At 46.6% G+C, this 24,515-nt stretch overlaps 4 protein-coding genes and 1 pseudogene across 8 annotated transcripts; all 5 read left to right on the top strand.

Moving 5' to 3' along the window:
• The first annotated feature begins 333 nt into the window (after positions 1-333).
• LOC120664823 lies at positions 334-4,281 on the top strand (annotated as a pseudogene).
• A 1,113-nt stretch (positions 4,282-5,394) lies between these two features.
• On the top strand, positions 5,395-8,260 carry LOC120664822. Its single transcript, XM_039944177.1, has 3 exons — positions 5,395-5,555; positions 5,654-5,869; positions 7,849-8,260. The coding sequence occupies exons 2-3, from the start codon at positions 5,682-5,684 to the stop codon at positions 8,033-8,035; spliced, it is 375 nt and encodes a 124-aa protein (XP_039800111.1). The 5' UTR covers positions 5,395-5,555; positions 5,654-5,681; the 3' UTR covers positions 8,036-8,260.
• A 173-nt stretch (positions 8,261-8,433) lies between these two features.
• Positions 8,434-12,065, top strand: LOC120664821 (CLP protease regulatory subunit CLPX1, mitochondrial-like). Of its 2 annotated transcripts, none has more exons than XM_039944176.1 (14): positions 8,434-8,907; positions 9,100-9,161; positions 9,252-9,347; positions 9,433-9,517; positions 9,680-9,730; positions 9,996-10,070; positions 10,152-10,229; positions 10,477-10,533; positions 10,694-10,764; positions 10,864-10,963; positions 11,056-11,160; positions 11,345-11,407; positions 11,504-11,626; positions 11,712-12,065. In XM_039944176.1, the coding sequence occupies exons 1-14, from the start codon at positions 8,722-8,724 to the stop codon at positions 12,030-12,032; spliced, it is 1,473 nt and encodes a 490-aa protein (XP_039800110.1). In that variant the 5' UTR covers positions 8,434-8,721; the 3' UTR covers positions 12,033-12,065. The 2 variants fall into 2 exon arrangements, with proteins under 2 accessions (XP_039800110.1, XP_039800108.1); XM_039944174.1 differs by having other exon boundaries at positions 8,435-8,907; positions 9,252-9,352; positions 9,438-9,517.
• Positions 12,066-13,633: 1,568 nt separating this feature from the next.
• LOC120664820 (uncharacterized membrane protein YuiD-like) lies at positions 13,634-16,105 on the top strand. Its single transcript, XM_039944173.1, has 2 exons — positions 13,634-14,300; positions 15,685-16,105. The coding sequence occupies exons 1-2, from the start codon at positions 13,692-13,694 to the stop codon at positions 15,844-15,846; spliced, it is 771 nt and encodes a 256-aa protein (XP_039800107.1). The 5' UTR covers positions 13,634-13,691; the 3' UTR covers positions 15,847-16,105.
• Positions 16,106-17,464: 1,359 nt separating this feature from the next.
• On the top strand, positions 17,465-24,459 carry LOC120664818 (calcineurin B-like protein 4). 4 transcript variants are annotated; one of them, XR_005671025.1, is made up of 9 exons: positions 17,467-17,799; positions 17,906-17,988; positions 18,086-18,145; positions 18,307-18,415; positions 18,519-18,571; positions 23,455-23,535; positions 23,643-23,755; positions 23,885-24,074; positions 24,206-24,459. XR_005671025.1 is itself a non-coding variant. In XM_039944169.1 (8 exons), the coding sequence occupies exons 1-8, from the start codon at positions 17,724-17,726 to the stop codon at positions 23,937-23,939; spliced, it is 630 nt and encodes a 209-aa protein (XP_039800103.1). In that variant the 5' UTR covers positions 17,466-17,723; the 3' UTR covers positions 23,940-24,448. The 4 variants fall into 4 exon arrangements, 2 of the variants coding, with proteins under 2 accessions (XP_039800104.1, XP_039800103.1); XR_005671026.1 differs by lacking the exon at positions 23,455-23,535 and having other exon boundaries at positions 17,465-17,799; XM_039944169.1 differs by having other exon boundaries at positions 17,466-17,799; positions 23,885-24,448.
• The last annotated feature ends 56 nt before the right edge of the window (positions 24,460-24,515 follow it).

The raw sequence follows: 24,515 nt of genomic DNA, 5'->3' as shown, positions 1-24,515 counted from the left end.
AGATACTGTTCATGATCGGAGAGGGAGGCCTAGGACATCGCTGCGGAGCGTCCGGAGACGTGATCCTCCTCGTTCCTCATCAGACGATGGCTCGACAAACAAGTCGTGTACACGGCACGCGTGACGCACCACACGCTGCTGCTCGTGCCGACGTCTCCCCCGTCTCAAACCGACCCTGCAGCACCGCTTGATCGCGTCCATATCAGCCGTGCCTGCCTCCCACCCACATGCCGCACTCGAGTCGTGTCGCTCTGCCACAGTGCCACGCGCCGCGCCGCTCCCTCTGCCTCCCGCCCTCCCTCAGCTCTGCGTCGTCAACTCGGCGGGCGAACCCACCGCCCCCGCGCCCCGCTTCCTCGCCTCCAGGTTCCCGCCCGATCACCATGGCTCTCCTCCCGCGTACGGCGCGGCTGGCGCTCCTCTCGGCCTCCCCGCGCGCCTACTCCTCCTCCTCGGGCGCCGTACGGCGGGGCGCCGGCCCCGGCGCCGATGTCGAAGGCGGCGGAGTTCGTGGTCTCCAAGGTGGACGACCTCATGAACTGGGCGCGCCGGGGCTCCATCTGGCCCATGACGTTCGGGCTCGCCTGCTGCGCCGTCGAGATGATGCACGCCGGCGCCTCCCGCTACGACTTCGACCGCTTCGGCGTCATCTTCCGCCCCTCGCCGCGCCAGTCCAACTGCATGATCGTCGCCGGCACGCTCACCAACAAGATGGCGCCCGCGCTTCGCAAGTAATCTTTATTTTCTGCACCTAACCTTTGTCTTACTGTTTGCTTACATAGATCATAATAAATTAGTACCAATCACAACCAGCCGAAGCCGAACAAAACGGCAGACACTTGTGTAGTTTTGTTAATTTTATTTTGGCCTGAATTAGAACAGCTCTATGTTAGGATTCTAGTTAGATATCGGCACTGCAGCTGTTTGATTTCTTAATTCAGTGAACAATGATCATTAGTCCCCTGCCCGGCTGCCCCTCCCATTAGTTGAAAGACGATTGTGTCAGTAAACTTGAAGAAAAATTTCCATTTATTAGTAAGTGTTTGTTTCACACGTGTCCTTGCTCTGGCAAGGCTTATGTTCTCGACTTCTCGCCTGGCACAATCACTGATGTTTACTAGAGATTTCAATGCTGAGAAAATCCTCATGGATCCTGCATGAGTCAAAATCTTCTTTCATGTTGAGGCCATTTCCGCTTCTTAGTTCTTACCGGTTTGTGCTTCCCAACATTGCTGCTGACAGCTGACGTTTTTCATCTTTCTTTGTTCTCCTGCAGAGTCTATGACCAGATGCCAGAGCCCCGCTGGGTTATTTCGATGGGTGCGACGGAACCGTCAAATTAAAACTCTAATTAAGTATAATGGCCGTTATTTGAACACATCGGACGCATTAGCTTAACGGCTTAATTTGGCGATCCTTTCTCAACCCACGGCCCGATCGAAACAACACCGGTAGTCCCACATGATGGTGGGCGCAGATAGTACAAGCACGACAAAATACTTGAAAATATACAAGGATGAAAGAACCGATAACAAGAGTTTTACAAACTGAGTTCAAATTTACACATGGTAGTATAAATTACAAAACTTACAATATAGGTAATCGAAGTCCGACAAAGTAAAGAAATCTAATGCTACGCTAGCCTTCCCCAGTTCTGAATTTTCATGACCGGTCAGACCGGTTTATCCAACCGGTCGGACCGGTCTCCAATCCTCTGAAGCCCCCCACCGGTCAGACCGGTCCCACGGACCGGTCAGACCGGTCTGCGCAAAACAGAAAGGCTGAACACTCTGCCATCAAGTGTTCAACCCGACAAAGCCTATCCTAAGGGTCCCGCTCCTCGACCTGCCACCCCTCTGCATCCCGACGGATGAACTTGACACAACAGGGGCAGAAGTCGACGTCCTGGTGTCCTGTAATAATAAATGTGGCAACAAACCCTGAGTATTCTAATACTCATCAAGACTTACCCGACCAGTGGGTATAACTTAACTCACATAAGTAGACATGCAAGGCTTTTGGCTGGTGGTTATTTTGCAGAAACCGCGGCTAAAGTAAGTCCTTACTTTCATGATTTTAGCTCATATTGTATATATAATCTAACCATAATCTATTATTACCATAAACTAACTATAGCAAACATGGTGGAGCAATATGTATAAAAATCAATACAGAGGAACCTTATATTAATCACTTATCATCCCTACTCGCACTACGCTGTGACACGGTGATCAAGGTGCTCATATCTAAGAGCGACTGACGGCGAATCGATCCGATTTAACCTTGCAAGGTGGACATAACCAACACGGCACGTATTTGCCCCATCGGACTATACATGCCAACCATTCCCCTCTCCGCCTCGAACTACAGGAACTAGTCCAACAACATATGGTCAGCCGAGCTCAACGTGAGACAACCAAAAGTAAACATATGCATCCCAATTCTCCGCGACTACTCGACTCGCCCCAGGAGTTGGGTGCGGGTTCCTGTATTTTCGAAGCAAGGCAGTACTCGGCTTACCGGTTTCGACTACCTCCTACTCCCGGTATGCGGTTAGTACAGTTCAAACATGATCAGCAGGGCCAACAACGGCTCGGTCGTTAACCGACACAGACGGGACTAAGACACCCAGGAACCCTGTCCTGCTGCCATACCTATACATCATCATTCCCCGTCCGGTCTCAATTCTCCATTTATTCAACATCAAACTCACCACTCAAGTACTGGAATATGAATACATCTTATATCTCGCGAGTAACCGGAAATTACTCGACTTCTAACATTCTACATCTCGAGAGTGCAGGAGACCACTCGTCTTCTACCGGGAACATTAAGCATAACACTTCTATCGTCCTATACACACTAGTATAACTCAGGGAATTCTAGGGATCATGCAACTAGGGTTCCAAACAATTCCTGAACTTAATGCACAAGTATTAGAAACATATATAGATGTCATAATTTAAAATATTAGGATGTGCACCGGGGCTTGCCTTGCGTCTGCTGCTCAATACTGGGGTGAGTTGGGCCTTGGGCCGACTCCCCGCGAATCTCCTCCTGCGGGGCTTGCCCCTGCGGCTCCTGTGGCTCCGCAACCACCTCGTATACGACCTCCTCCGCCGCGGCTGCACACGTATGCATATGCGTATGACATGAGAATGCATGCATGATTCATAAAAATTTACCACTAACAATTAACCAAACAAATTTCCAACTAACCTCACCAACAAACCCTAAATTACCCCACTCAGCCCAGCTATACTGGTCAGACCGATCCACCCGACCAGTCAGACTGGTCCTACTTAACCCACCGTGACAACCCTCCGTGACACCGGTCAGACTGCTCCCTCCGACCGGTCAGACCAGTCCTAACCAGACCAGAACCTAAAACCCTTGGCGCGGCGAAAATCGCCCCCAACTCCAAATAACTCCTAGGATCTAGTTCAGGGGTTCATGTGGATGCTTTTGCACCAGAAGAAACCACCTAAAACCTTCTAGAACAAGAGATCGATCCAAACTCCTAAATTACCTTGAATGAGTACTTTTCCACGTAAAGGACTTGAACCTCCTGCTCCCCAAGGGTGGAATCGAGGAGAAGATGATCCCCCACACTGATTTGATCCTCCCCCAACCTTGGAATCCGTTGGAGAGTAAGGATTTGGGTTCTAGGGTTTGGGTGTGGGGTGAGGGGGAGAGAGCTCGGGAGGCGAGCTGAGAGAGCTGGGTGAGGGCGTGTGTTCTGGTGAGGGAGTGAGAGAGAGATTTAAATGCTGTGGGGCCCAACCCGACCAACTCGGGCTAGACCGATCAGACCGGTCGCCCATACTGGTCAGACCGGTCCGGGCTGAACTGGCCCATGCTGATAGAAACAACTTGGGTGCTTTGTCGCGTGGTTTGAAGCTAATGGCTGTGATTAATTTAATTAACTAGTGGATTAACACCTGAGTGTTACAATGGGCAGCTGCGCCAATGGCGGCGGGTACTACCACTACTACTCCGTTGTGCGGGGGTGCGACCGGATCGTCCCCGTGGACATCTACGTCCCTGGATGCCCTCCGACCGCCGAAGCTCTGCTCTACAGCGTTCTTCAGCTGCAGAAGAAGATCAACAGGCGCAAGGATTTCCTCCACTGGTGGACCAAGTAAACTGGCGCTCCTCAATCCTCACCGTTCCTGCCGGTTGGGTCTCTCTGAAATTTCGCCTAGCTGTTCTTCCCACGAGTCTGGCCCTGTTTGGTTGTGTTCTAGGAATTCTAGAACACACTTTGACCACGATTAAAAGTGTTAAATAAAGCTAGTTTACATAATCAATTTCAGAAATCCTGCGCTAGGAACCCTGAAGAATCTAATGAGACTTTTGATCGTGTGATTAGAGAATGGTTAATGTAGCATCACTGTAGCCAATCAGCAATTAATTACCGTCATTAGATTTGTCGCGAAAAATTACATTTATTACTAAAAAATTTTATAAATAAATTTCATTTAGCACTTCATACATGCAAAATTCTTTTATTAGAAGACGTGCGTTCTAGCGTTCCTTGAAAGAACGCCGGAACCACAAACAGGGCCTCTGTGCGCCTAGGCTAGTCGTCTGAGAAGTGCGGACGTGGGCATGTAACTGGTGCGCTGACCTGAACACCGTGGCTGGTCCGCAGTCTCTGGACAAACTACTAGTGGTCGAATGTTGCTGCTTTGTTAATGTTAGTGTGTTACACTAAAGCTTGCAGTGCGTTGTGTTGATGGTATCTGATTCGCATTGTTTGGTTTTACAACAAAACTAGTGCGTATATTTCTCGAAAAGAAAATCTCACATGTATGAAGTACTAAATGAAGTCTATTTGCAAAATCTTTTTAGGAATGAGTGTAACTTTTCGCGACGAATCTAATGACGGTAATTAGTCGATGATTAGCTATAGTGATGTTACAGTAATCATCTTTTAATCGTGCGATCAAAGGCCTCATTAGATTCTTCAGGATCACTAGTACGGGGGTTCTGAAATGATTTTGTAAACTGATTTTGTTTGACATCATAATTAGTGGTCAAAGTTATTATTATTTCTAGCACGCTATAATTGTAGCGCGAACCAAACAAAGCCATTGTATGGAGTTCGTTGCGTAACGAATTTGTCCTGACGTGACCGGTAATCCTGAGCACTCCTAGTTTTCCAAAACAGAAAAAGAAAAAAATCCCGAGCACTCCTTGCAATTTCGAACTGGCTCGCGTGGTAGCTGTTGGGAATTCACATGCTTCACATGATTCGCATTGACCTCTTCCCCAAGCCCAAAAAAGAAAAACCCTGCAATTACTGGGCTACACTTGCCTCCTGAACCGGAAACGGTTCCTCTAACTTTTAGTCTGGGTCACTGACCCATGGGTCCGGGACCACATGTCTGTGATCGGAACCAAAATCAGGAAGACCGGAGACTCGTCCCCTGAATCCCCTTCACCAGAGGGCAGAGGGCGAAGCGCAGCCCAGGGGCGATCCCGGAGACGAGCCCGCGCCGCCGTCCTCCCCGATCGCCTCTGCCCCGCCGATCTGCTCCCAAGAGCAAGAGGTGAACCCCGTCCCCAGCCGAGCGAATCAAAGCGGGGTTCTTCTCGGCCTCTCGCGATCTCACCACACTGTAACGAACCCGCTTGTACCCCGCCGCAGGTCCCGCGTCCCAGGCCGGAGTAGATCCATGGCTCTGCCGTCGAGGCTGGCGCAGCTGCAGGCGAAGGCGTGCGAGGCGACGCGGTTCGCCGCGAAGCACGGGTGCGCGTACCAGCGATCGCTCGTCGAGAAGAACAAGAAGTACGTCGTGGAGCCCCCCACCATCGAGAAGTGCCAGGAGCTCTCCAAGCAGCTCTTCTACACCCGCCTTGCCAGGTTCGTGCAATCGATCTCCGCCCTTGTCCTCCTCCTCGTATCCTCGTTCCCATCTGAGATCCTGATGGGATGGGGGAGATTCGTTGTGTGGAGTACTCCGTGATCTCAATGCAGGACTATCGGTCTATTACTCCGTACCCCAGTGCTAGCTTCTTATGGTAATGATTTGTGCGGCCGTACTTGTTTTGGGCTGCGATTTGAATTGAATTAGCGTTGAGGTTTACTGTGGGGGTGATGTGACATGCATGTTTGAAGATAGGATTGGTAATTAGCCTGTCTTCTCAATGAAGATAGCAGAGGCAAACAAGGTTTTGGGGTTTTAGCTTTTTAGGTGTTCTTTCAGTTTGTTGTATCGTATGGGATTTTCAACAATTGAGTTTTTTTTTTAATATGCAATTTGGCGCCTGCTGTTCAACGTATGAATTTATACATCTAGTTTAAATATCTGAACATTTTGGAATAACGTGTTGGGCACAATATCACCTCAATATTCCAAAGGGTACTCATGAAGCTCTGATTCTGATTATTGTATAAACGATACCCAGAAGTCTAGATCATCTTGTAATGTGGCTGCTTGCTGGTTTGATCGAATGTAAGTTGCCTGAAGATAGTAGCTGCGTACAACTTTCAAATGTTCTGGGGTCTGGACTAGGATTGTCTTCTCAGAAGGTGAATTGTTGCGTCAATGTTTTTACAAAACTGTATGGATAGTATAGTTCGGAAGCTGGAGAAAGAGTATCAATCTGCAGTCAGGCAATGATGTATTTAGTTCCAAATTACATCAATGCCCAATGAGATGACTGACCACAAATCCTGAACATTGCTAACTAAGTCATCAGGGATGTTAAAAGTGCTTGTACTGGAAAGTGACATCCTATGGTTGCATGTAGGCCGTGTTTAGTTACAAAAATCAAAATTCCAAAAAAAATTTCCCGCACCTGCATGGAGATTTAAATCTAGACGAAATAAAAAACGCATTGCGACTGCTGTCTGTAAATGGCGGGACGAATCTAATGAACCTAATTAGACTGTAATTAGATGCTAAAGTGCTACAGTAATGCTACAGTAAATAACCTCTAATGACAGATTAATTAGACTCATTAGATTCGTCTCGCGATTTACAGACAAGTTCTGAAATTATTTTTGTGATTAGTCTATGTTTAGTACTTCAAATGTAGAAAGATGCCTTTTCAAAAACTTTACAACGCGCAACTAAACACGGCCGTAGTTAACTGAACTTTCCAAAAAGTGAACTGGAAAGTGACATCCTATGGTTGCATGTAGTTAACTGAGCTTTGCAAAAAGTAAGTTTTCCCCTTAGTTCGCTGCAAATGAAAATGTAAGCTTAGATTCAAGTTTATGTAGTCATGTGGATTCAAGGTTTCGTTTGTGTCATGACTGACATGGTGTGTGTTGATTCAGCCTTAAATACATTTGAGAAAAAAAGGTTGCCTGTAAATGAGATCGACGCTTAATCATTAAGCAGTAACTAGTAAGCAATGCTGTCTTGGAAACAATGAGTTATTTTGGCTGATACCAGTTTTTAACTTCGTGATTATCCATTATTTTTTATGCTTCTCTTTTTACTGAACTGGCTCTTCTATTATTTGCAAATTGTATACAATAATATAAGTTCTGCTTTTATGTGTTACCTTTAAGTGATTTATTGGACATGATTTACCATTGGACTGTGGGAGTAATGCAAGTGTTTTGTTTTGTTCCTGAATTATGACCTTGTGAATAGATAATTGCATTGTCAGGTTGAGTGCTATAGTCCATCCTGTAAAGACTTGTGAAGTTTTAGATCCTTAAATGAAGTTCTTCTGATCTTATTCTCTAAGCCTACAAAAATATTAGGTAGCTGAAAACCATAGCACTTCTGTAACTAGATCACTTCACACTGATCTTATCTGTTCATATCATGAGGTGCTCCTTCACGTCTTCGCTTGTATCTTTGACCTGACACATGCTTCTTGCAGCCTTCCCGGTCGCTACGAAGCATTCTGGAAAGAGCTTGATCAAGTGAAGCAGCTGTGGAGAAACAGGAATGATCTGAATGTTGAGCACGCTGGCGTTGCCGCGCTCTTTGGCATTGAGTTGTACGCGTGGTTCTGTGTCGGTGAGATCGTTGGCAGAGGATTTACTCTCACAGGATACCACGTCTGAATGCTAAGCAACAAAATCAGTCCCCTTTTGGCTGATATAATGACTTGTTAGGCAGCCCATTTTTTTGTGACCAGATGCGCAGTTTTGTTTTAGAGATATTCTTGATGCTGTATGGAATGCACGCATCTCGGTGAAACCGAACAATAATCTGCTGCATCGTGGTTTATGTCTACGGTACATTACTTTTTTCCTTCTAATATTATTGATGCCGTTGCTCTTTGTTTTGTTTCACGCCTATGTGGTACGAAGTTTAAAGTGTGTGGATGATGTTATTGCCTGTGTGATCAGCTGTGAGCTTGTACAGCACGTGCCGCAGGTGACCCACCCGCCGCAGCGGTGGCGCAGTGCAGCCGAGGGGCCTCACCTGAAGACGGACCAGCAGCGGTCGCCCATTCGCGCGCACGCCGGTCGCCACGGCCGGGCAGCTGTTCTCCTGCCGACTGTCGTGCGGCCTGGGGCGCCGGCTAGCCGGAAGGAATCCACTCGCTGAGCCGCCATCACAAAGGCCTCCTCCCATTTTCCCAAATTTTTAGAAGAGCCCCGGAACGAACCTGTTCCTGTTGCCGCTGAATAATTGACGCGAGACCGAACGCGGACGGGGACAAATTGAGGCCGAACCCGCATCGGCTGATTGGGAAGTTCATCGCCGTCCGGCGGCTGCTCCGGCCGCTGCAGCCTCGGACCTCATGTTCTCTGCTATTCGCCGCCTCCTCGCCTCCCGTGTCGGCGCCCTCGCGGCGGCCAAGTCGACTCCCTCCTCCTCGTACGCCTACTCCGCGGCGGCGCCCCCGTCTCGGCCTCGATTCCCGACGCCCAAGGAGATCCGCCGAGGCCTGGACGAGTTCGTCGTCGGCCAGGACAAGGCTAAGAAGGTTACTCACGCACCTCAATCGCCTAGCCTCCCCTCTCGTTCGTTGGTCTCGATTTCAACTGGCGCATGTCGCGTTGGTAAAGTAGCATAAGTCTGATGTAATGCAATAACAAGTCAGACTACCTGAGCTTTCCATGAAATTTCAGCTGTACCTATGTGAGCCATGAACTTAGCAGTGAACTTGGTTGCACAGGTGCTCTCTGTTGCTGTGCACAATCACTACAAGAGGATATACAACGAGTCATCAAATAAGTGGTGAGGTCTTAGTAATTGAATTTGGCTTTTCAACTATCTGTCGTGATTCAAAAATTTGAACTTCATCTGTTTGACTGGTGATCAACCTAGTTCCTCGAAAAGCTTTGTGCGTGGTGGTGTTGGTACCAGTGGGGATGATGAGATTGAGCTTGAAAAGAGTAACATCCTTCTGATTGGACCAACAGGGTCAGGTATTGTTTATGGATATGCGATTTTTGGCTGGACGATGGTTATGTTTTCTGATGGCTTTCGTTTTCTCTTCTTTCATTAGGACAGGTAAAACACTATTAGCAAAAACATTAGCTCGCTATGTGAATGTGCCATTCGTGATTGCTGATGCAACAGCAATTACACAGGTAATTGTGACTGGTATTTCGGATATCTTCTTTGATGTCCATACTCTTATTGACCCATCATTCATTTGTTGCTGTCCTTTATATAAGATAAGGCAAACATCCAAGCTGACTGTTTTTGCTACTTTCTTCTTTCTGATGTGACAAATAGACTGCTTTTTTCAGGCTGGATATTCTGGTGAAGATGTGGAATCTGTAATTTACAAACTTCTAGTGGTACATATCAACCTATCACTCTGATTGTTTATGGACCCGGATCATTTACTGCAGTATTGATACTGTTTGGTAGTGCCTTAACCAATAACTGCTGCATAGTTAAGGAAGTCTATCTAGGTCAGATCAGAAAATGTTCCATCAGTTTAAGGGAACTTGCTTCTGTTAATGTTCACAATTTAGTCTCAAACAGTCATTAAATGTTATTGTCATTTTTTAATGAACTTCAAGATCATTTATTGTTTATCTGACATGTGACGCCTCTTAGGCTGCTGACTTCAACGTTGAAGCTGCAGAGCGTGGCATTGTGTACATTGACGAAGTTGATAAGCTTACAAAGAAGGTTATTGGACAAATTGGCTCTGATGATAATATTACTGCAACATGTAATGAAGTTAATTTACTTATCTATTGCTTCTGGCAGGCTGAATGCCATGAGGACCGAAGGGATGTCTCTGGAGAGGGTGTGCAGCAAGCATTATTAAAAATATTGGAAGGAACAGTAAGTGCATCTACTAATTTTCTCCTCTGTGTTGTGAAGTCATACTTTTGCATTCCATAGTCGCACTCACTCCTTGGAGGGATACAATATTTTATCAGCTGGACCTGGTCAACTAACATGGACAATTTGTAAGCAACGGAAGTGTCGACCATATTATACAAAGTGAACTTAAAATTTCATGTGTTATGTTTTCTTTCTATGTTGACCACATTTTGTTTCCTAAACTGTTCCTTGTTGTCTCTGTTAGGTCATCAATGTGCCAAGAAAAAGAAGTCGAGATAATGTACCCCATGGTTATGTTGAGGTAATTGGTTGCACGAACTTCTGGTCAGTGAGTTGAAGGGTACTTAGTCATGTGTTCATTGGCATAGTATTTTAGCAAAAGAAAATGTGCCTTCACATTATTGAAGTAGGGAAAATAAGGGCTCAATGATGAGTTATGCGCCAATATTTTTGTTTTGCAGGTAGATACAAGAAATATCCTTTTCATTTGTGGAGGCGCTTTCTTTGGCTTGGAAAAGATAGTCTCAGAAAGGTTATAGAGTTAATAATTGTATGAGTTATGCATATTTAAGAATTATCCTTCTTTATCTAGGATTTATATTTTTCTCAAAGTGCTTTTATACTGCGCAAGACATCAACTCTGTCCTGTTGGATTTGGCATACCAATATGTCATGAGCTGCGGAACTGTGGCTGGACAACTGCTCTTCAGGGATCTTGCTCTATTGATGCTGTAGGCTTCAGTCCTTGACATTTGTTCTATACATATTTTTTGTTTGATTCTGCATTAACAACAGAGATATTTTCTAATGTTCTCCTACTCAGGTTGAAAGTGATGATCTAATTGCCTACGGCCTTATCCCAGAATTCATTGGAAGGTTGCCTATAACAGTTGGCCTGACAAATCTCAGGGAAGAGCAATTGGTCCAGGTAGTAAAATTATTTGACTAAGTTTGTAACTAGCATTTGAAGCAAATCTTTCTTAAATTACCCCTCTATAGTTACTTGCCTATATTGTTCACTTTGTAATGTCTACTAGTTGATTCTATCATTTTATTTTTTTTCTTCTCTGGATGACCATGGCCTAAAACATTATATCTAATTCTCTTTTCAGGTGCTCAGGGAGCCGAAAAATGCAATAGGAAAGCAATACAAGAAGTTGTTCAAAATGAACAATGTTAGTCTGTTTACTCTAGAGATCATTGAACTAATTGCAAGCTTGATTAAAAAAACTTCATAACCAAGAAATCTGTTTGTGCTTGTTTTCCCTCAGGTCAAGCTGTATTTCACTGAAAATGCTTTGCATCTAATAGCAAAGAAAGCGGCTGCAAAAGAAACGGGGGCTCGTGGGCTTCGATCTATAATGGAGGACATTCTGACAGAAGCAATGTTTGAGGTTGAGTACTATCTTAATATTGCCATGCAAGTGAACAACCAAATATCAGCCTGCCTGACAGCAATTTCGGTCCTTGCATTTACAGATTCCTGATGCAAAGGAGGGGAAAGAGAAGATAATTGCTGTTCTTGTTGACGAAGAGTCCGTAGGGCCATTGCACCATCGAGGATGTGGAGCCAAAATTTTCCGGGACGATGGAGCCTTGGAACTGTATGTTTACCAGAACAACATCAAGCTGCCCGGGCTAATTCAGAGCAATCCCAGCCGCAGTCGCGTTTTCCGGATCTGCCTACTAGTCGCGTTATCAGCAATTAAACTCTGGATCTACCAGATGTTTCCTTGTTTTTCATCTCTATATGAATGGATTGTATTGATGCTGTGCAAGGCTAACATTTTTACGCAATGAAATATAACAAGGTTTCACTATCGTTTCAAGTTATATGAATGGTTGATTGGCTGGAGCTCGCTTTTGTGTTTCTTTCTGTAGCCTTGCAGTTGATAAGAATGATTTCTGGAACAAACAACTGATGTCTTCTACACGCTGACAGTTGCATTGGTACTGAACAAATAGAAAACATTTTCTAGATATTACAAAAAATGCATAACTATTTTTCTTTCTATGCATAAATTGCAGTTACACAAGGCTCGGCAGCGCTGGCTTCAGCTGCAGCCTAATCTTTAGCAGCAGCTTCTGCTCTCCTCTTACCTCTCTCCCTTGGCAAGAGCCTCTGCCCTGGCCTTCTCTTCCGCGGGCCGGGCTTCTGCTCCTGCCTTTTCCCTCTCCACTTCCTCATATAACTTGAAACGTCATCTTCCCTCCTGTATCCGCGTAATGCTCCTTCCCTCATTTCGTCACTGAACAATTTATTGTGAAACATACCTTTTCTCAGTTGCCAGTGTCAACAGGAGTACAAACCAGAAGCAGGAGATGCAATATTTGTGCGCTAAAATAATTTTTCCGGCAGACACCTCCAGTTCAATAGCCATGGAAACTCTGCATACTGTTGCGTTGCGCCCTGCAAACCTAACTGTTTTATGGAGACCCTTGTTTGTTTTTTCAGTTTAGCATATGTAATAATTAAAAAATTATACCTTTTACATAATTTATGGTATCCTTGGTGAATGAATGTAGTCTATTATGTCTATCAATGCACATGTATTACTTATGAGATTACGGTAATCTAAAGAATAATATGTGATGTTTGCTATACATATGAGATTATATAATTTAGAGGGCAAACAAGCATGCCCTAAGTAACGTAACGTCGAACATAGTAAATTAGCAACATATCTAATCTCAGCTAATTCAAGCTGAGGTTGCAAGCACCGATTCAACGGAGAAGAATTTGGAAAAGAATTCGGCCTATATGAGCTTTAACCAAATCATAATCGTAACAGGACAGATCAATGATAATCTACTAGGAAACTAGAAAGAACAATTCCAAGGCCAGCACGCACATGCAAAAAAAAAGAATATTCTAGTGGCAGCATTTCCATAAATTCACAATCATTTTCATGGAAGGAATAAAACATTTATTTCTTCTCTTCATTTTTCAAGGTTACACCACCACACATTTCTCAATCTAATTGGCCCACTAAGCTAGCAGCCCATATCCGTTTCTCATGCCAAGTGTTTCTACCAGACACAAACAAAATCCCTCAAAAAAAAACAGACACAAACAAAATCAAAAGCGAGCACTTGCCAAAAAAAAAAAAGAAATTCAAATCCACAAAGCGAAACTGAAGCTGAAGCCTCAGCTAGTTTGAGGCCCCACCCACGCGTCCGGCGTCCGGCGTCCGTTGGCCGCGACGGTGGCCGAGAGCCCGAGACGGCGTCCCCGACCGCCCCGAATCTTCGCTGTAATATGCCAGAAACCCCTCGCCGCTTCGTGCTCTCCCGAAAACACCCCTCCGAGGCCAACCCCCTCCCCCGCGACGCCGCGCCGTGAATGCGAGGAAAGCGCAGGGGTATTTGTGTACAAGGACATGCCGGTCTTAACCCAAGCCAAGCCTTGGCGGCCACACCACTCCTTCCCCTTCCGCGCGGCGATGCGGAGCAGCAGCCATGGAGGTGCTCAGCTCCAGCCGCTTCGCTAGGGCGCTCCCCAGCCTCCTCGACCCCGCCTCCAGGCCCCTCAGGCCCGCGCGCCACCGCGGCCCCACCGTCCATGCCCTAGCCTCCGCCCCCGTCGATGCCGCGCCGTCACCCTCCTCGCCGCCGCCGTGGCTGTCGCGGCTCCTCTCCGCGGCGCTGAGGGGCGGCCGCGCGGGAGGGGAGCTCCCGGAACTCGCGGAGGCGACGACGGGCGGGGCCGGGATAGGGACGCTGCTGATGAGCACGACGGCGGCGGCGGTGACCAAGGCGCGGGAGAGCCCGTACCTGCTGGCGCTGGCGGCGAACCCGACGTTCGTGTCCGGGCTGGTGGCGTGGGCGGTGGCGCAGGCCGCCAAGGCCCTGCTCAGCTCCGTCGTCGAGCGGCGGTGGGACCTGCGGATGCTGTTCAGCTCCGGCGGGATGCCGTCCTCGCACACCGCGCTCTGCACCGCGCTCACCGCCTCCGTCGCGCTCTGCCACGGTGTCAGCGACGCGCTCTTCCCCGTCTGTCTCGGGTTTACTCTAATAGTTATGTACGACGCCACGGGCGTCAGGCGCCACGCCGGAATGCAGGCCGAGGTGAGGTTATGATTCGGTTGCTTTCTGTAATTTGCAATGTTAATCTTGTAGAGGGAAACCATTCCAATATGTACAACGCAATGTTCAGTCTTAAATCACATTAGAGCCCAATGGATATGATTGCTTTGAACCTTGAGGCTCTGCTGAGCGGACAATATCATGTTCGAGATGTAGATTTTGGTGTGATTGGCTAGACATCCTAATTGCTGGCTGATGTAGCTTGGGTTTTAGTACTTTCCATTTTCTTGATCTTTTTATGTCACCTGACATAGGTAAAACTGTGGTGCTGTTTTCTAGGCTCGTGTTATCTGTTTTTTATGTCGTTAACTATACTTTAGTTCAGAATAGGAACATGGTGTTGTTGGCTTTGCCGTAGGAAGTTTAGAACTTTGGCTTGGTGCCTTAGATCCAATGCAGCGCTTCTTAAACTCGAGTGATGTGTTGTTCTGCTTGTAGAGTTATTTATGTTAACCATAGAGTGTCACCAAGACTTGGGCGCTCACTAAGAGTCTCCGTTCACCATCCCGGCGTGGTGGAGCTCAAGCCACGTACAAACTTCTTCGGGCTCCCACAATCCTTGGCAAGCTCCGAAAGACACACCTTCAATCACCAAGATCGTCTAGGTGCTGCCAATCACCAAGAGTAACAAGCTCCTAAGCCTTCACTTGACCTACACTCAGTTGGCCCTAGCTCAAGCACACTTGCTACACTTGCAAAGGATTAATTCTTCAAGGTTGAAGCATAAACAAAGCACTAGATCTTCTCTCTTTTGCTCAAAGCTCTTTCTCTTCTTCTCAAGGGTGGCCTCAGGTTTTCAAGGTGTCAAAAGTCAACTGAAATGAGCCAGGGGGTACCCTTATATAGAGTGGAGGAGGTCACATAGCCGTTGGAAGTTTTCTGCAGAAAAACCGTGACTCATGTGTAAAGTGTTGTAATAGTTTGATGCATCACCATTTACCTTAGGTTGTCGCATAACACACTACAAACAGAGCGGCCTAACGAGTATACATGGAAAAAAGACACTCCTGTTCTCATGATATTTAATGAGACCCCTGTTATCAATGATATTTGCCAAGACTAATCAATTAAGCCACTGCAACTGTCACCAATCAAGCAACACTTGTTGTCATAGCAGCTATTGTATTCGGACACCTGAAATAACTGTAGAGCAACATTGACTATCTTTCGGGATGTGCTCGAATCGCATCAACCAAGCAGAACATGATATGTTAAGACAAGGCAGAGGCACTTTTTCCTGAATGCGGCCCTCTGAATGATTTGAAGGAAGTTTTGTTCCTCGAATGCCATTGTTGCTAGATTGTGCCTGTCTATCCTTGACTATACACTTCGTCATTTAACTAATATTTTCTTTTGATCGATGCAGGTACTCAATAAGATCGTTGAGGACCTGTTTGAAGGCCATCCCGTTAGTGAAAGAAAACTTAAGGAGTTGTTAGGACACACTCCGTCACAGGTCTTTGCCGGAGCAATTTTAGGCATCTTGGTGGCCTGGTATTGCTGCCAGGGTTGTATTGTACCCATTTGATGTTGCTGTTATATGACTGGTCCAGAAATGGAATCATTCCCACGGAGATTTTGCATGTAGTGTAACCATTGTTCTGGGAAGTAGCTGTCCAGCCCAGTTTCATATTGTCAAGAAGTTAACTATTGCCCTCCATCTTGGGCATGTCCCTGTATATATGTGACTTCATAGTACGAAATAATTTTCGGTCATCTTTGAGCCTCAATGCAAAGTTGATGCTCAAGATATCCAAGGTTTATAAACTCTGAAGTTGTTTGCATTGGGTTATATGACTACTCTAGGTTTTTACTCGCAATATTTTGTGTAATAACCTACTGTTTGACGCTATGTTCCTGTAGCATTAAAAGTCGACCCTGGTTTCTGTTGCCTTGATTGAAACATGGCCGGCTTGAGTCTCGACACTGACCTTGCATGTCTCATAGGGTCCTTGAAACTTTTTTTTTTTGGGAAACGCATAGGGTCCTCGAAACTGGTCGGTCCCCATCTCTAGAAGTTAGAACCACCACTTCTTCCAAGCCCAACTGGGCGTATTTGCTTGTTCGAACTTTCCTTTTGTTAGGCCCAAGCCCAACTCCCAACTGGGTTGGTTCTAGAATGGCCTTCGTCCCCTGTTGGGCTTCGCGGCCTAGCATAAGTTGCATAACTGGGTTGGTGGCTCAGATACGAACTGAACTCCAATCGAATTCATTCCCTCCTGATTGATGGTGAGGAGGATCCGGCGAAGGAGAAGCCGCCGCCACGCCATGAGGAAGAGGAGGTGGCGCTGCTGATGGTGGCCAGCGCCTCCAAGGGGACGAACACATCTGAGTATCTGACGACAGCGACGAAGATTGTGTCGACGACGAGACGGAGGAGCCTCCGGTGCCGGAAGGACAATGGCGTCGGTACGAGGACTGTGTCATCGTCTACGTCGACGACGACTGCTACGGCATGTTTGAGAGGGCGAAGAAGGCCAACCGAGCCGCGTATCTGCAGCTGCGGGTGTTTGGCAGTGCGGTCACCGAGGCCTCGGTCGAAGAGGCTTGAGCTGCAGAAGACCACGGACAGAGATCCATTGATCTGTGCCTAGCTACTTCAGTCTCGTTGTTCATTTGATCCAAAAAAAAAAGAAAGAACGTGTATCCACTTGAAACCTTGTTTGTTGGCGGTGCAGCCTGCAGCGGACCGAGAGGTGTTGATCCTGTCATCCTGCGGTTGCGGCGTTGCTTCGAGTCTAGGTCTAGCGGTTGGTGAAGTGGTTGGAGTGTGCTGCCGCTCGTTTGGTGTTGTGTGCCTGTCTGTGTTGGTTGCGGTCGAGTGCCATGCCTTTCTTTTCCTTTCCTTTTCTTTTTTGGACGGGAACGCACGGATAAGGGTGATGGTTTTTTTTTTAACGAACGGACGGATATGGGTCGTGTTTTGGATTTGAATCGGCTCGATCGCAGACAGCAGGAGCAGGCCGCTCGAGCGCTCGGCTCTCCGGTGCGGGCAAGGTGGAGACGGCTCGGAATGACACGCGGCGCTCCCGGTGTTAGCGTACTGGGCGGTGTCGCATCGTGACGCCGCGCGGCACCGTCGCAGAGAGTTTTTCCTCCGGCGGCCGCTCCGGCGCGGCGCTATAAAAATTGGCCCGTGACTCCAGCCAGGAGACAGACAGACACGGGCACACGGCGAGCGCCGACCGGGGCCCGCCAGCTACGCGCGTTGTGGCGCAAGATCTTCCGCGCGTGACGGGCGGGGGCAAATCAGCAAAGCAGAGGCGGAGCGGAGCGCCGGGCCCCCGTGTGATCCGGTCCCTTCTTCTTTCCCGTCCGGCCGTCCCCCTCCGCACCACACGACGTTGGATAGATTCGCCGGCTCGGGACTGGCGGGGCGTCGGCGGCGGACTCGGCACCTGCGCCATGGGCTGCGCGTCGTCGAGGCAGTCCGGGGCGCGCGACGTGATGGATCCCGAAGTGCTCGCGTCCGAGACCTCATGTGAGTACTACCACTACCCCTGCGCTCGCTCAAGCTGCGCAGCAGCGTTTGGATGTCGATCGATTTCGTGCTGACGAGTAGTGCATGGTGCGTTGTCGATCGGCAGTCACGGTGAACGAGGTGGAGGCGCTGTACGAGCTGTACAAGAGGATGAGCTTCTCCATCATCAAGGACGGCCTCATCCACAAGGTGCTGCGCGCCATGCATGGGTCGCATGGATAGATTCAGCTCCGATCCGTCTGAAAATCGGCCGCTCATTCACGGGTGTGCTTTTGTCTTTGGCCAGGAAGAGTTCCAGCTCGCCTTGTTCAGGAACAGCGAGAAAGCCAACCTCTTCGCCGACAGGGTGAGTGATCTCTCTCTCTCTCTCTCTCTCTCTCTCTCTCTCTCTCTCTCTCTCTCTCTCTCTCTCTCTCTCTCTCTCTTCTGTGTCCATCGGCAGCAAATCAAGCAAGCAAGCGATCGTGCATCACTGAACAGCTCGATTTTTCATGCCATCTGCGGCAGGTCTTCGACTTGTTCGATCTCAAGCGGACTGGGGTGATCGATTTCGAGGAATTCGTGCGGTCGCTCAGCGTATTCCACCCCAAAGCGCCCACATCGGAAAAGACGGCGTGTATGAATGAACTTTCTAGTTTCTACCCCGTGCGTATTCATGAATTCTTTCTCGTTTGGGGGATTCAACATGTTCGATTTGGATTTCTCATCCTCTTTTGCAGTCGCGTTCAAGCTGTATGATCTGAGGGGGACAGGTTACATCGAGAAAGAAGAGGTGAGCATTTCTCTTCTAGGTTTTCCAATGTAGTACAATTTCCACAGTGCATCTGGACGCAGGGCGGGCCCAGTAAAGTAAGGGTATTCAAAGAATACCCGTTACTTTTACAAGAAAAACATTATTGCCGGGTGGTAATTAAACTCAGACGGGTGGCAGAATGCACCCGCCTAAGCCCTGAGGGTGAATGAACTCGAGGGGTAGCTAGGATTAGTCCGATCTAGATCAAGAACACGATGAACACAGAAGGTTTAGAGTGGTTCGGGCCGCCGGAGCGTAATACCCTACATCCACTGTGTGTTGTATTACCTGTGCTCACAAGAGATTGCTCGAGAGTGGTTCTAGCTGGTGAGCTGAGCATGTGAGGGAGAGAGTCTGAGTCCCCTTGTGTCTGTGTGAACTTGTCATCCTACCGTGCGTGCTCTCTCTTTTATATGACCAAGGGGAGCACATACACTGAGCGGGGCCCCGACATGTGGACCCGGCGATATATTATCTTACAATGTACGAATCTTCTGACCAGGCATGGTCTTGAGCTGTCCTGTCGGAGTAGAGTCTAGCCTCTGCAACAGCGCGTCGAGGTCATGATGAAGCGCCGAACTACTGACTCAGTCACTGTAGCAGCGTGCACTGTTGCTCCAGTCAGTAGCTGATCATCATGACTCGTCGCCCATGCGCGCGGCGCTGTCTTTAATGCTTGCCTTGGTAACTGACGAGCCGCCTCGGTAACTGGCGGGCTTACCGTGTTGTCATTCGTGCCTGTCAAACCCGTCAGAGGGTGGCCCATGCCCTGCTCTGACAGAGCACGCCTCCTTCCGCCCGCATTTAATGCGGCAGGCGGGTTGGCTTCCGGCGGAAGGCTTGCGCCTGTGGGACACGTGTCGGCATCGGACCCGGAGGTCAGCGGTCGAGCCCATAGGGACATGTGGCGGCGCCGAACCCGGGGGTCTGGCGGTCGCGCCTACAGGGGCACGTGGCGGCTCCGAACCCCTTCCCGAGCGGGGAGCGGGGTCCGGGCGCCCTGACTAGCTCGAAGGCTCAGGCCTCCTGGAGGTCTGCTTCCACATGTGGGGTTCCAGGACCAGCCCACGGGGGTTCGGGACCTGTCTGCGGGAGTCCGGACCCGTGGAAGCCGGCCCTGAGCACTTCGTCCAGGTGGACACGTGGCAGCGCCGGACCTGCCACCTCGTGAGGAGCGGACCCGGAGGTCGTTGTCCCCAACTGTCAGGTCCGGGCTTTTGTACCCAGCTGCCCAGAGGCTTAGTGCGAGGTTACGGATAACCTCGCGCCTCTTTGGGCTTGTTGCTGTGGGAGAGAGTACCCCTGTCTGAGTGTACCGATAATTATATATAGCAGTATATATTATGATTGGAAAAATAAAAATAACGCAACAAAACGGACTTTTCTAAAATCTCAATCTCTTCTTTAACAAAAAAATAATTTATTTTGAATACCAATACCTAGGGATGAAAACGGTCGGGAACGGTCGGGAAAACCCTTTAACCATTCCCGCAACCATATTTTTTTTGTCGGGAACGGAAATGGGAACGGGAACGCCGGACGGGAATACGAAACCGATATTACGGGATATCAGGAACGGAATAATTCGATCGAGAATAAGCCGGTTACGATCGGGAATCGAAAACTCAAAACGGAAACACCACCACATGTTACCATTTCAAACATTTAGCTCAACAAAGTAGTTACAACCGTGTATAACTTATACATGGAAAAAATAAAAGGAATGAATTGTATAAGATAAAAAAGGAAAAGAAAAGAAATAAAATTGATGAAACCTGCTGCTCTGTCCTCTGTGCTCCTTCGTCACTTCGTGAATGCTTGGGCCATCGTGGGCCGCGTCCTTAGTTAGCCCCTTGCATGGAGGGCGGCAGCAATCCAGCAAGACAGGGGCAGCAAGCCAGCAACGCAAGAGCTTTAGTACCACCTCGCAAAACTGACATAGAAAGGTGTCTGCTGGTGCGCTATAAAATGGGACCTAAAGGCAGGGGACAAGCAGCGAATGTGTTCCATGCTCCTCAGTTGATGGGCCGGACTAAAATATTTAGGAGCTTTGCTTGTTGGGTCTGAGAAGAAAACATAAACGGGATTCTTGACGGGAATTTCCCGTATTAATACGGGATCCGTGGAATCGGTCAGGGAAAGTGCCTCACCTAAATTCGATCCCGCTCCTGTCCGTTTTCCTGTAACTTTTTCCTGTTTCCGTTTTTCCCCGAAAATACGATATATGATCGGTATATACGGGATACGGTGTCGGTCGGTACGGGATCTTCCCGTTCCTGCTTTCATCCCTACCAATACCCCGAATCCTGGGGGAATTTTTTTATTTTTAACCTATTTTTAAGTTTTATTTTAAAAATAACCCACCCAAACAAATATTTGCAGATCTAACCCATTTGGTCGCGCCAATCCGCGTGGCGTGACAAAAACATGCTGTCGCGCCACATGCATTGGCATGACAAGGTGTGCCACGTTGGCACGCTCTGGAGCGTTCGGAAGGGGTCTGCTAGTGTATATTCGACGTGTCAAGCTTGTCACGCCATTCCCACCGGCGTGACAGTATAGTCTTGTCACGCCACCCCCGCCGGCGCGACAAGGTCTGACCTTAGAAAAATCATATCTTTTTCATACGAACTCGGATGAAGATGATTTTTATATGAAAATTATAGCTCTCAACGAGATCTACAACTTTGTAGTTTTGAGTTTTTCATTTGAAGTCATTAAAATGCTTAAATAATTTATTTAAACTTTTAACAGCATATTAAGCACTTGTACCTCTATCGGATCGTCTCCAACTTGGCATGTTTATCATGATTCCACCAATTAAATTCTATATAACATTTAATATATGAAATAGTATGAATTAAATTATAATAATTTAATAATAAATACAATGAGAAATCAAGTTATATAATTGTTGAATATAGAATATAATGTAACACTCTAGATATTAATGATGATAGCTAATATCTAGAGTGGTGGGTTAGATGGAAGGCACCTAGAGCGATGGTCTTGGCTGGACAAGCAAGTGGTGTGATCGACGAGCGTCCCGCCGACCAGAGGATGGAGATGTTTTTTTTTTTGTGACTTGGCGACTTCATTCATTGATCAATCGGGATTACAATCTAAAGCTAACATGTGAACTACACAGGTTGGGGCTAACTACTATTCACCCAGCCTATCATCACCTGAAACTTGCTTAGCTAGAACATGAGCTACTCGGTTACAAGCACGACTTGTGAAAGTTACAAAAAAATCAACAAGACTAGAGCTAAGTTCCCGTGTTTCTCTGATGATGGATGCAATTTTTGAGCACTGATTGGCTCCCTCCTTCCAAAGCTTCACAAACTCCTGGCTATCAGTTTCAAGAATAAGTAAAGGTACATTACTTTCATTATAAACTAAGTTGATAGTTAAAGAGAATGGGAGTGTACAGTTAGAAAGCCATATCGGCATTACGTGCATATATGGATAGGTATGGACTTAAGGTGAACAACTAAAAAAGTTTATGAACTTTTTGGGTTGATTGACCTAAGTGTCACATCCACACGAATTTATGATGGAATTAATCCAAGATTGACAACTAGATTAAAATAATCAAAATATATAATCATAGTAAGCTCAATTTTCTAAACAATAAATATGGTATTAAGTAGCTACGTTGAGGGGCTCAATTAAAAACCTTTAAAAGGTGAAGCAAAAGAAGATTAATGGACACTCGTCAAGATTTGAAGAAAGGATTAAGCTCTAAATGATTATTTAAATGGACTGAGTTGTATTAGAGAAAAGAGTCACATGTGATAATAAGGACAAAATCTAAGGAATTTGGCCAAACTGAGGAAGTTGAGTATTTAAAATATGAGATGGTAGAAAAAATAGTATAAATAGGTGGACAAAGATTAAGACTAGACCAAATGAATGAAATAAGTTTAAATATCATTCAAAAGATATTTGAATTTGAACAAGTATTTGAAGAAGAGCAATGTGGCCTATTAGTCAGTTTATAGAGTTTCCAATTTGAAATGGTCAAAAAAAAAAACATCTCCATCCTCTGGTCAGCGGGACGCTCGTCAATCACACCACTTGCTTGTCCAGCCAAGACCATCGCTCTAGGTGCCTTCCATCTAACCCACCACTCTAGATATTAGCTATCATCATTAATATCTAGAGTGTTACATTATATTCTATATTCAACAATTATATAGCTTGATTTCTCATTGTATTTATTATTAAATTATTATAATTTAATTCATATTATTTCATATATTAAATGTTATATAGAATTTAATTGGTAGAATCATGATAAACATGCCAAGTTGGAGACGATCCGATAGAGGTACAAGTGCTTAATATGCTGTTAAAAGTTTAAATAAATTATTTAAGAATCTTAATGACTTTAAATGAAAACTCAAAACTACAAAGTTGTAGATCTCGTTGAGAGCTATAATTTTCATATAAAAATCATCTTCATCCGAGTTCGTATGAAAAAAATATGATTTTTCTAAGGTCAGACCTTGTCGCGCCGGCGAGGGTGGCGTGACAAGACTATACTGTCACGCCGGTGGGAGTGGCGTGACAAGCTTTACACGTCGAATATGCGCTGACAGACCCCTTCCGAGCGCTCTGTGCCAACGTGGCACACCTTTTCACGCCAATGCATGTGGCGCAACAGCATATTTTTGTCACGCCACGCGGATTGGCGCGACCAAATGGGTTAGATCTGCAAATATTTGTTTGGGTGGGTTATTTTTAAAATAAAACTTAAAAATAGGTTAAAATAGAAAAAAATCAATCCTGGGCCCGCCCCTCTGGACGCTGCATTAGGTTCATCCTAATTAAAATAATCACTCTGTTCTTTCAAACAGCTAAGGGAGTTGGTCTTGGCGCTTCTAGATGAGTCTCATCTGTGCCTTTCAGATAGCACAGTCGAGGAGATTGTCGATAATGTAATTGATGATACTGTACTACTCTTCCATCAATGGCTTATTTTGCAAGATCTCATTTTTACTCTAACATGTATTTTGTGGCGCTCTGTTTGGACCTTGGATTGCAGACATTCAGTCAAGCGGACTCGAATGGAGATGGCAAGATAGATCCTGAGGAGTGGAAGGAATTTGTGAAGAAGAACCCGGCAGCATTGAGAAACATGTCACTCCCCTATTTGCAGTGAGTAGCGCATCTCCCCTAGGAATCGTATTTCTCAAGTAGTTGTCCCTTTCCTTTCCGATTCAAGTGACCTTTTCTTCAAAAGGAAAAAGAAACTGATTACTTTCTGAATTGCTCCTGATTGTTCAGGGACATCACCACGGCATTTCCCAGCTTCATAACGCGATCGGAAGCCAAAGACTGACAGAAATATTCAGGTAGAGAAGCGTATAAGCAAGCATAGTTCCATCGCCCCGTTACGCCTAACTTCAGCTGCAATGGAGTGCATGAGGTTTGTTGCATACGCGGCAGCCTAACGAGACATGATGAAAAAACTCAGGTTCGCTCACTGCTGACATACTTTCGTCTAAACATCTTGTGTGTAGTTGACTAGTTGTAATTGTAAGGAAATAATAAGTTGTGAGCAGTTGGAATTGTAGCTATATATTGCTGATGGACTTAATTTAGCAGGTCAGCTGCTGAAGTGTTTTTGTCCATGCTGCTGCCTGTAGTTGTAAAAAGCAGCATGATTGGTGGCTGGTGACGAGCTATGTTCAGCTGGCTGTGTTTAGTAGCTGGTGTTGATTTGTTATCAAAGAAAAATATTGTTGGCTAGCTGGTGGTTGATACTGATTTGGTGTGAAAGAAAAATACTGTTGGCTGATTGGCTGACAAGCCAAGCGAACAGAGTGAATGTATTGGTTGGCTGGCTGATTTGGGCCATAGAGGCAAACACCACGGGCATCGATTTTCCTGCATCTGCGTCAAACGATCATATGGC

The sequence above is a fragment of the Panicum virgatum genome, chromosome 3N (assembly GCF_016808335.1).
Source record: "Panicum virgatum strain AP13 chromosome 3N, P.virgatum_v5, whole genome shotgun sequence".
Lineage (NCBI taxonomy): Eukaryota > Viridiplantae > Streptophyta > Magnoliopsida > Poales > Poaceae > Panicum > Panicum virgatum.
The sequence above is the reverse complement of the archived record's forward strand: the minus strand, read 5'-3'. Positions and strand labels throughout refer to the sequence as shown.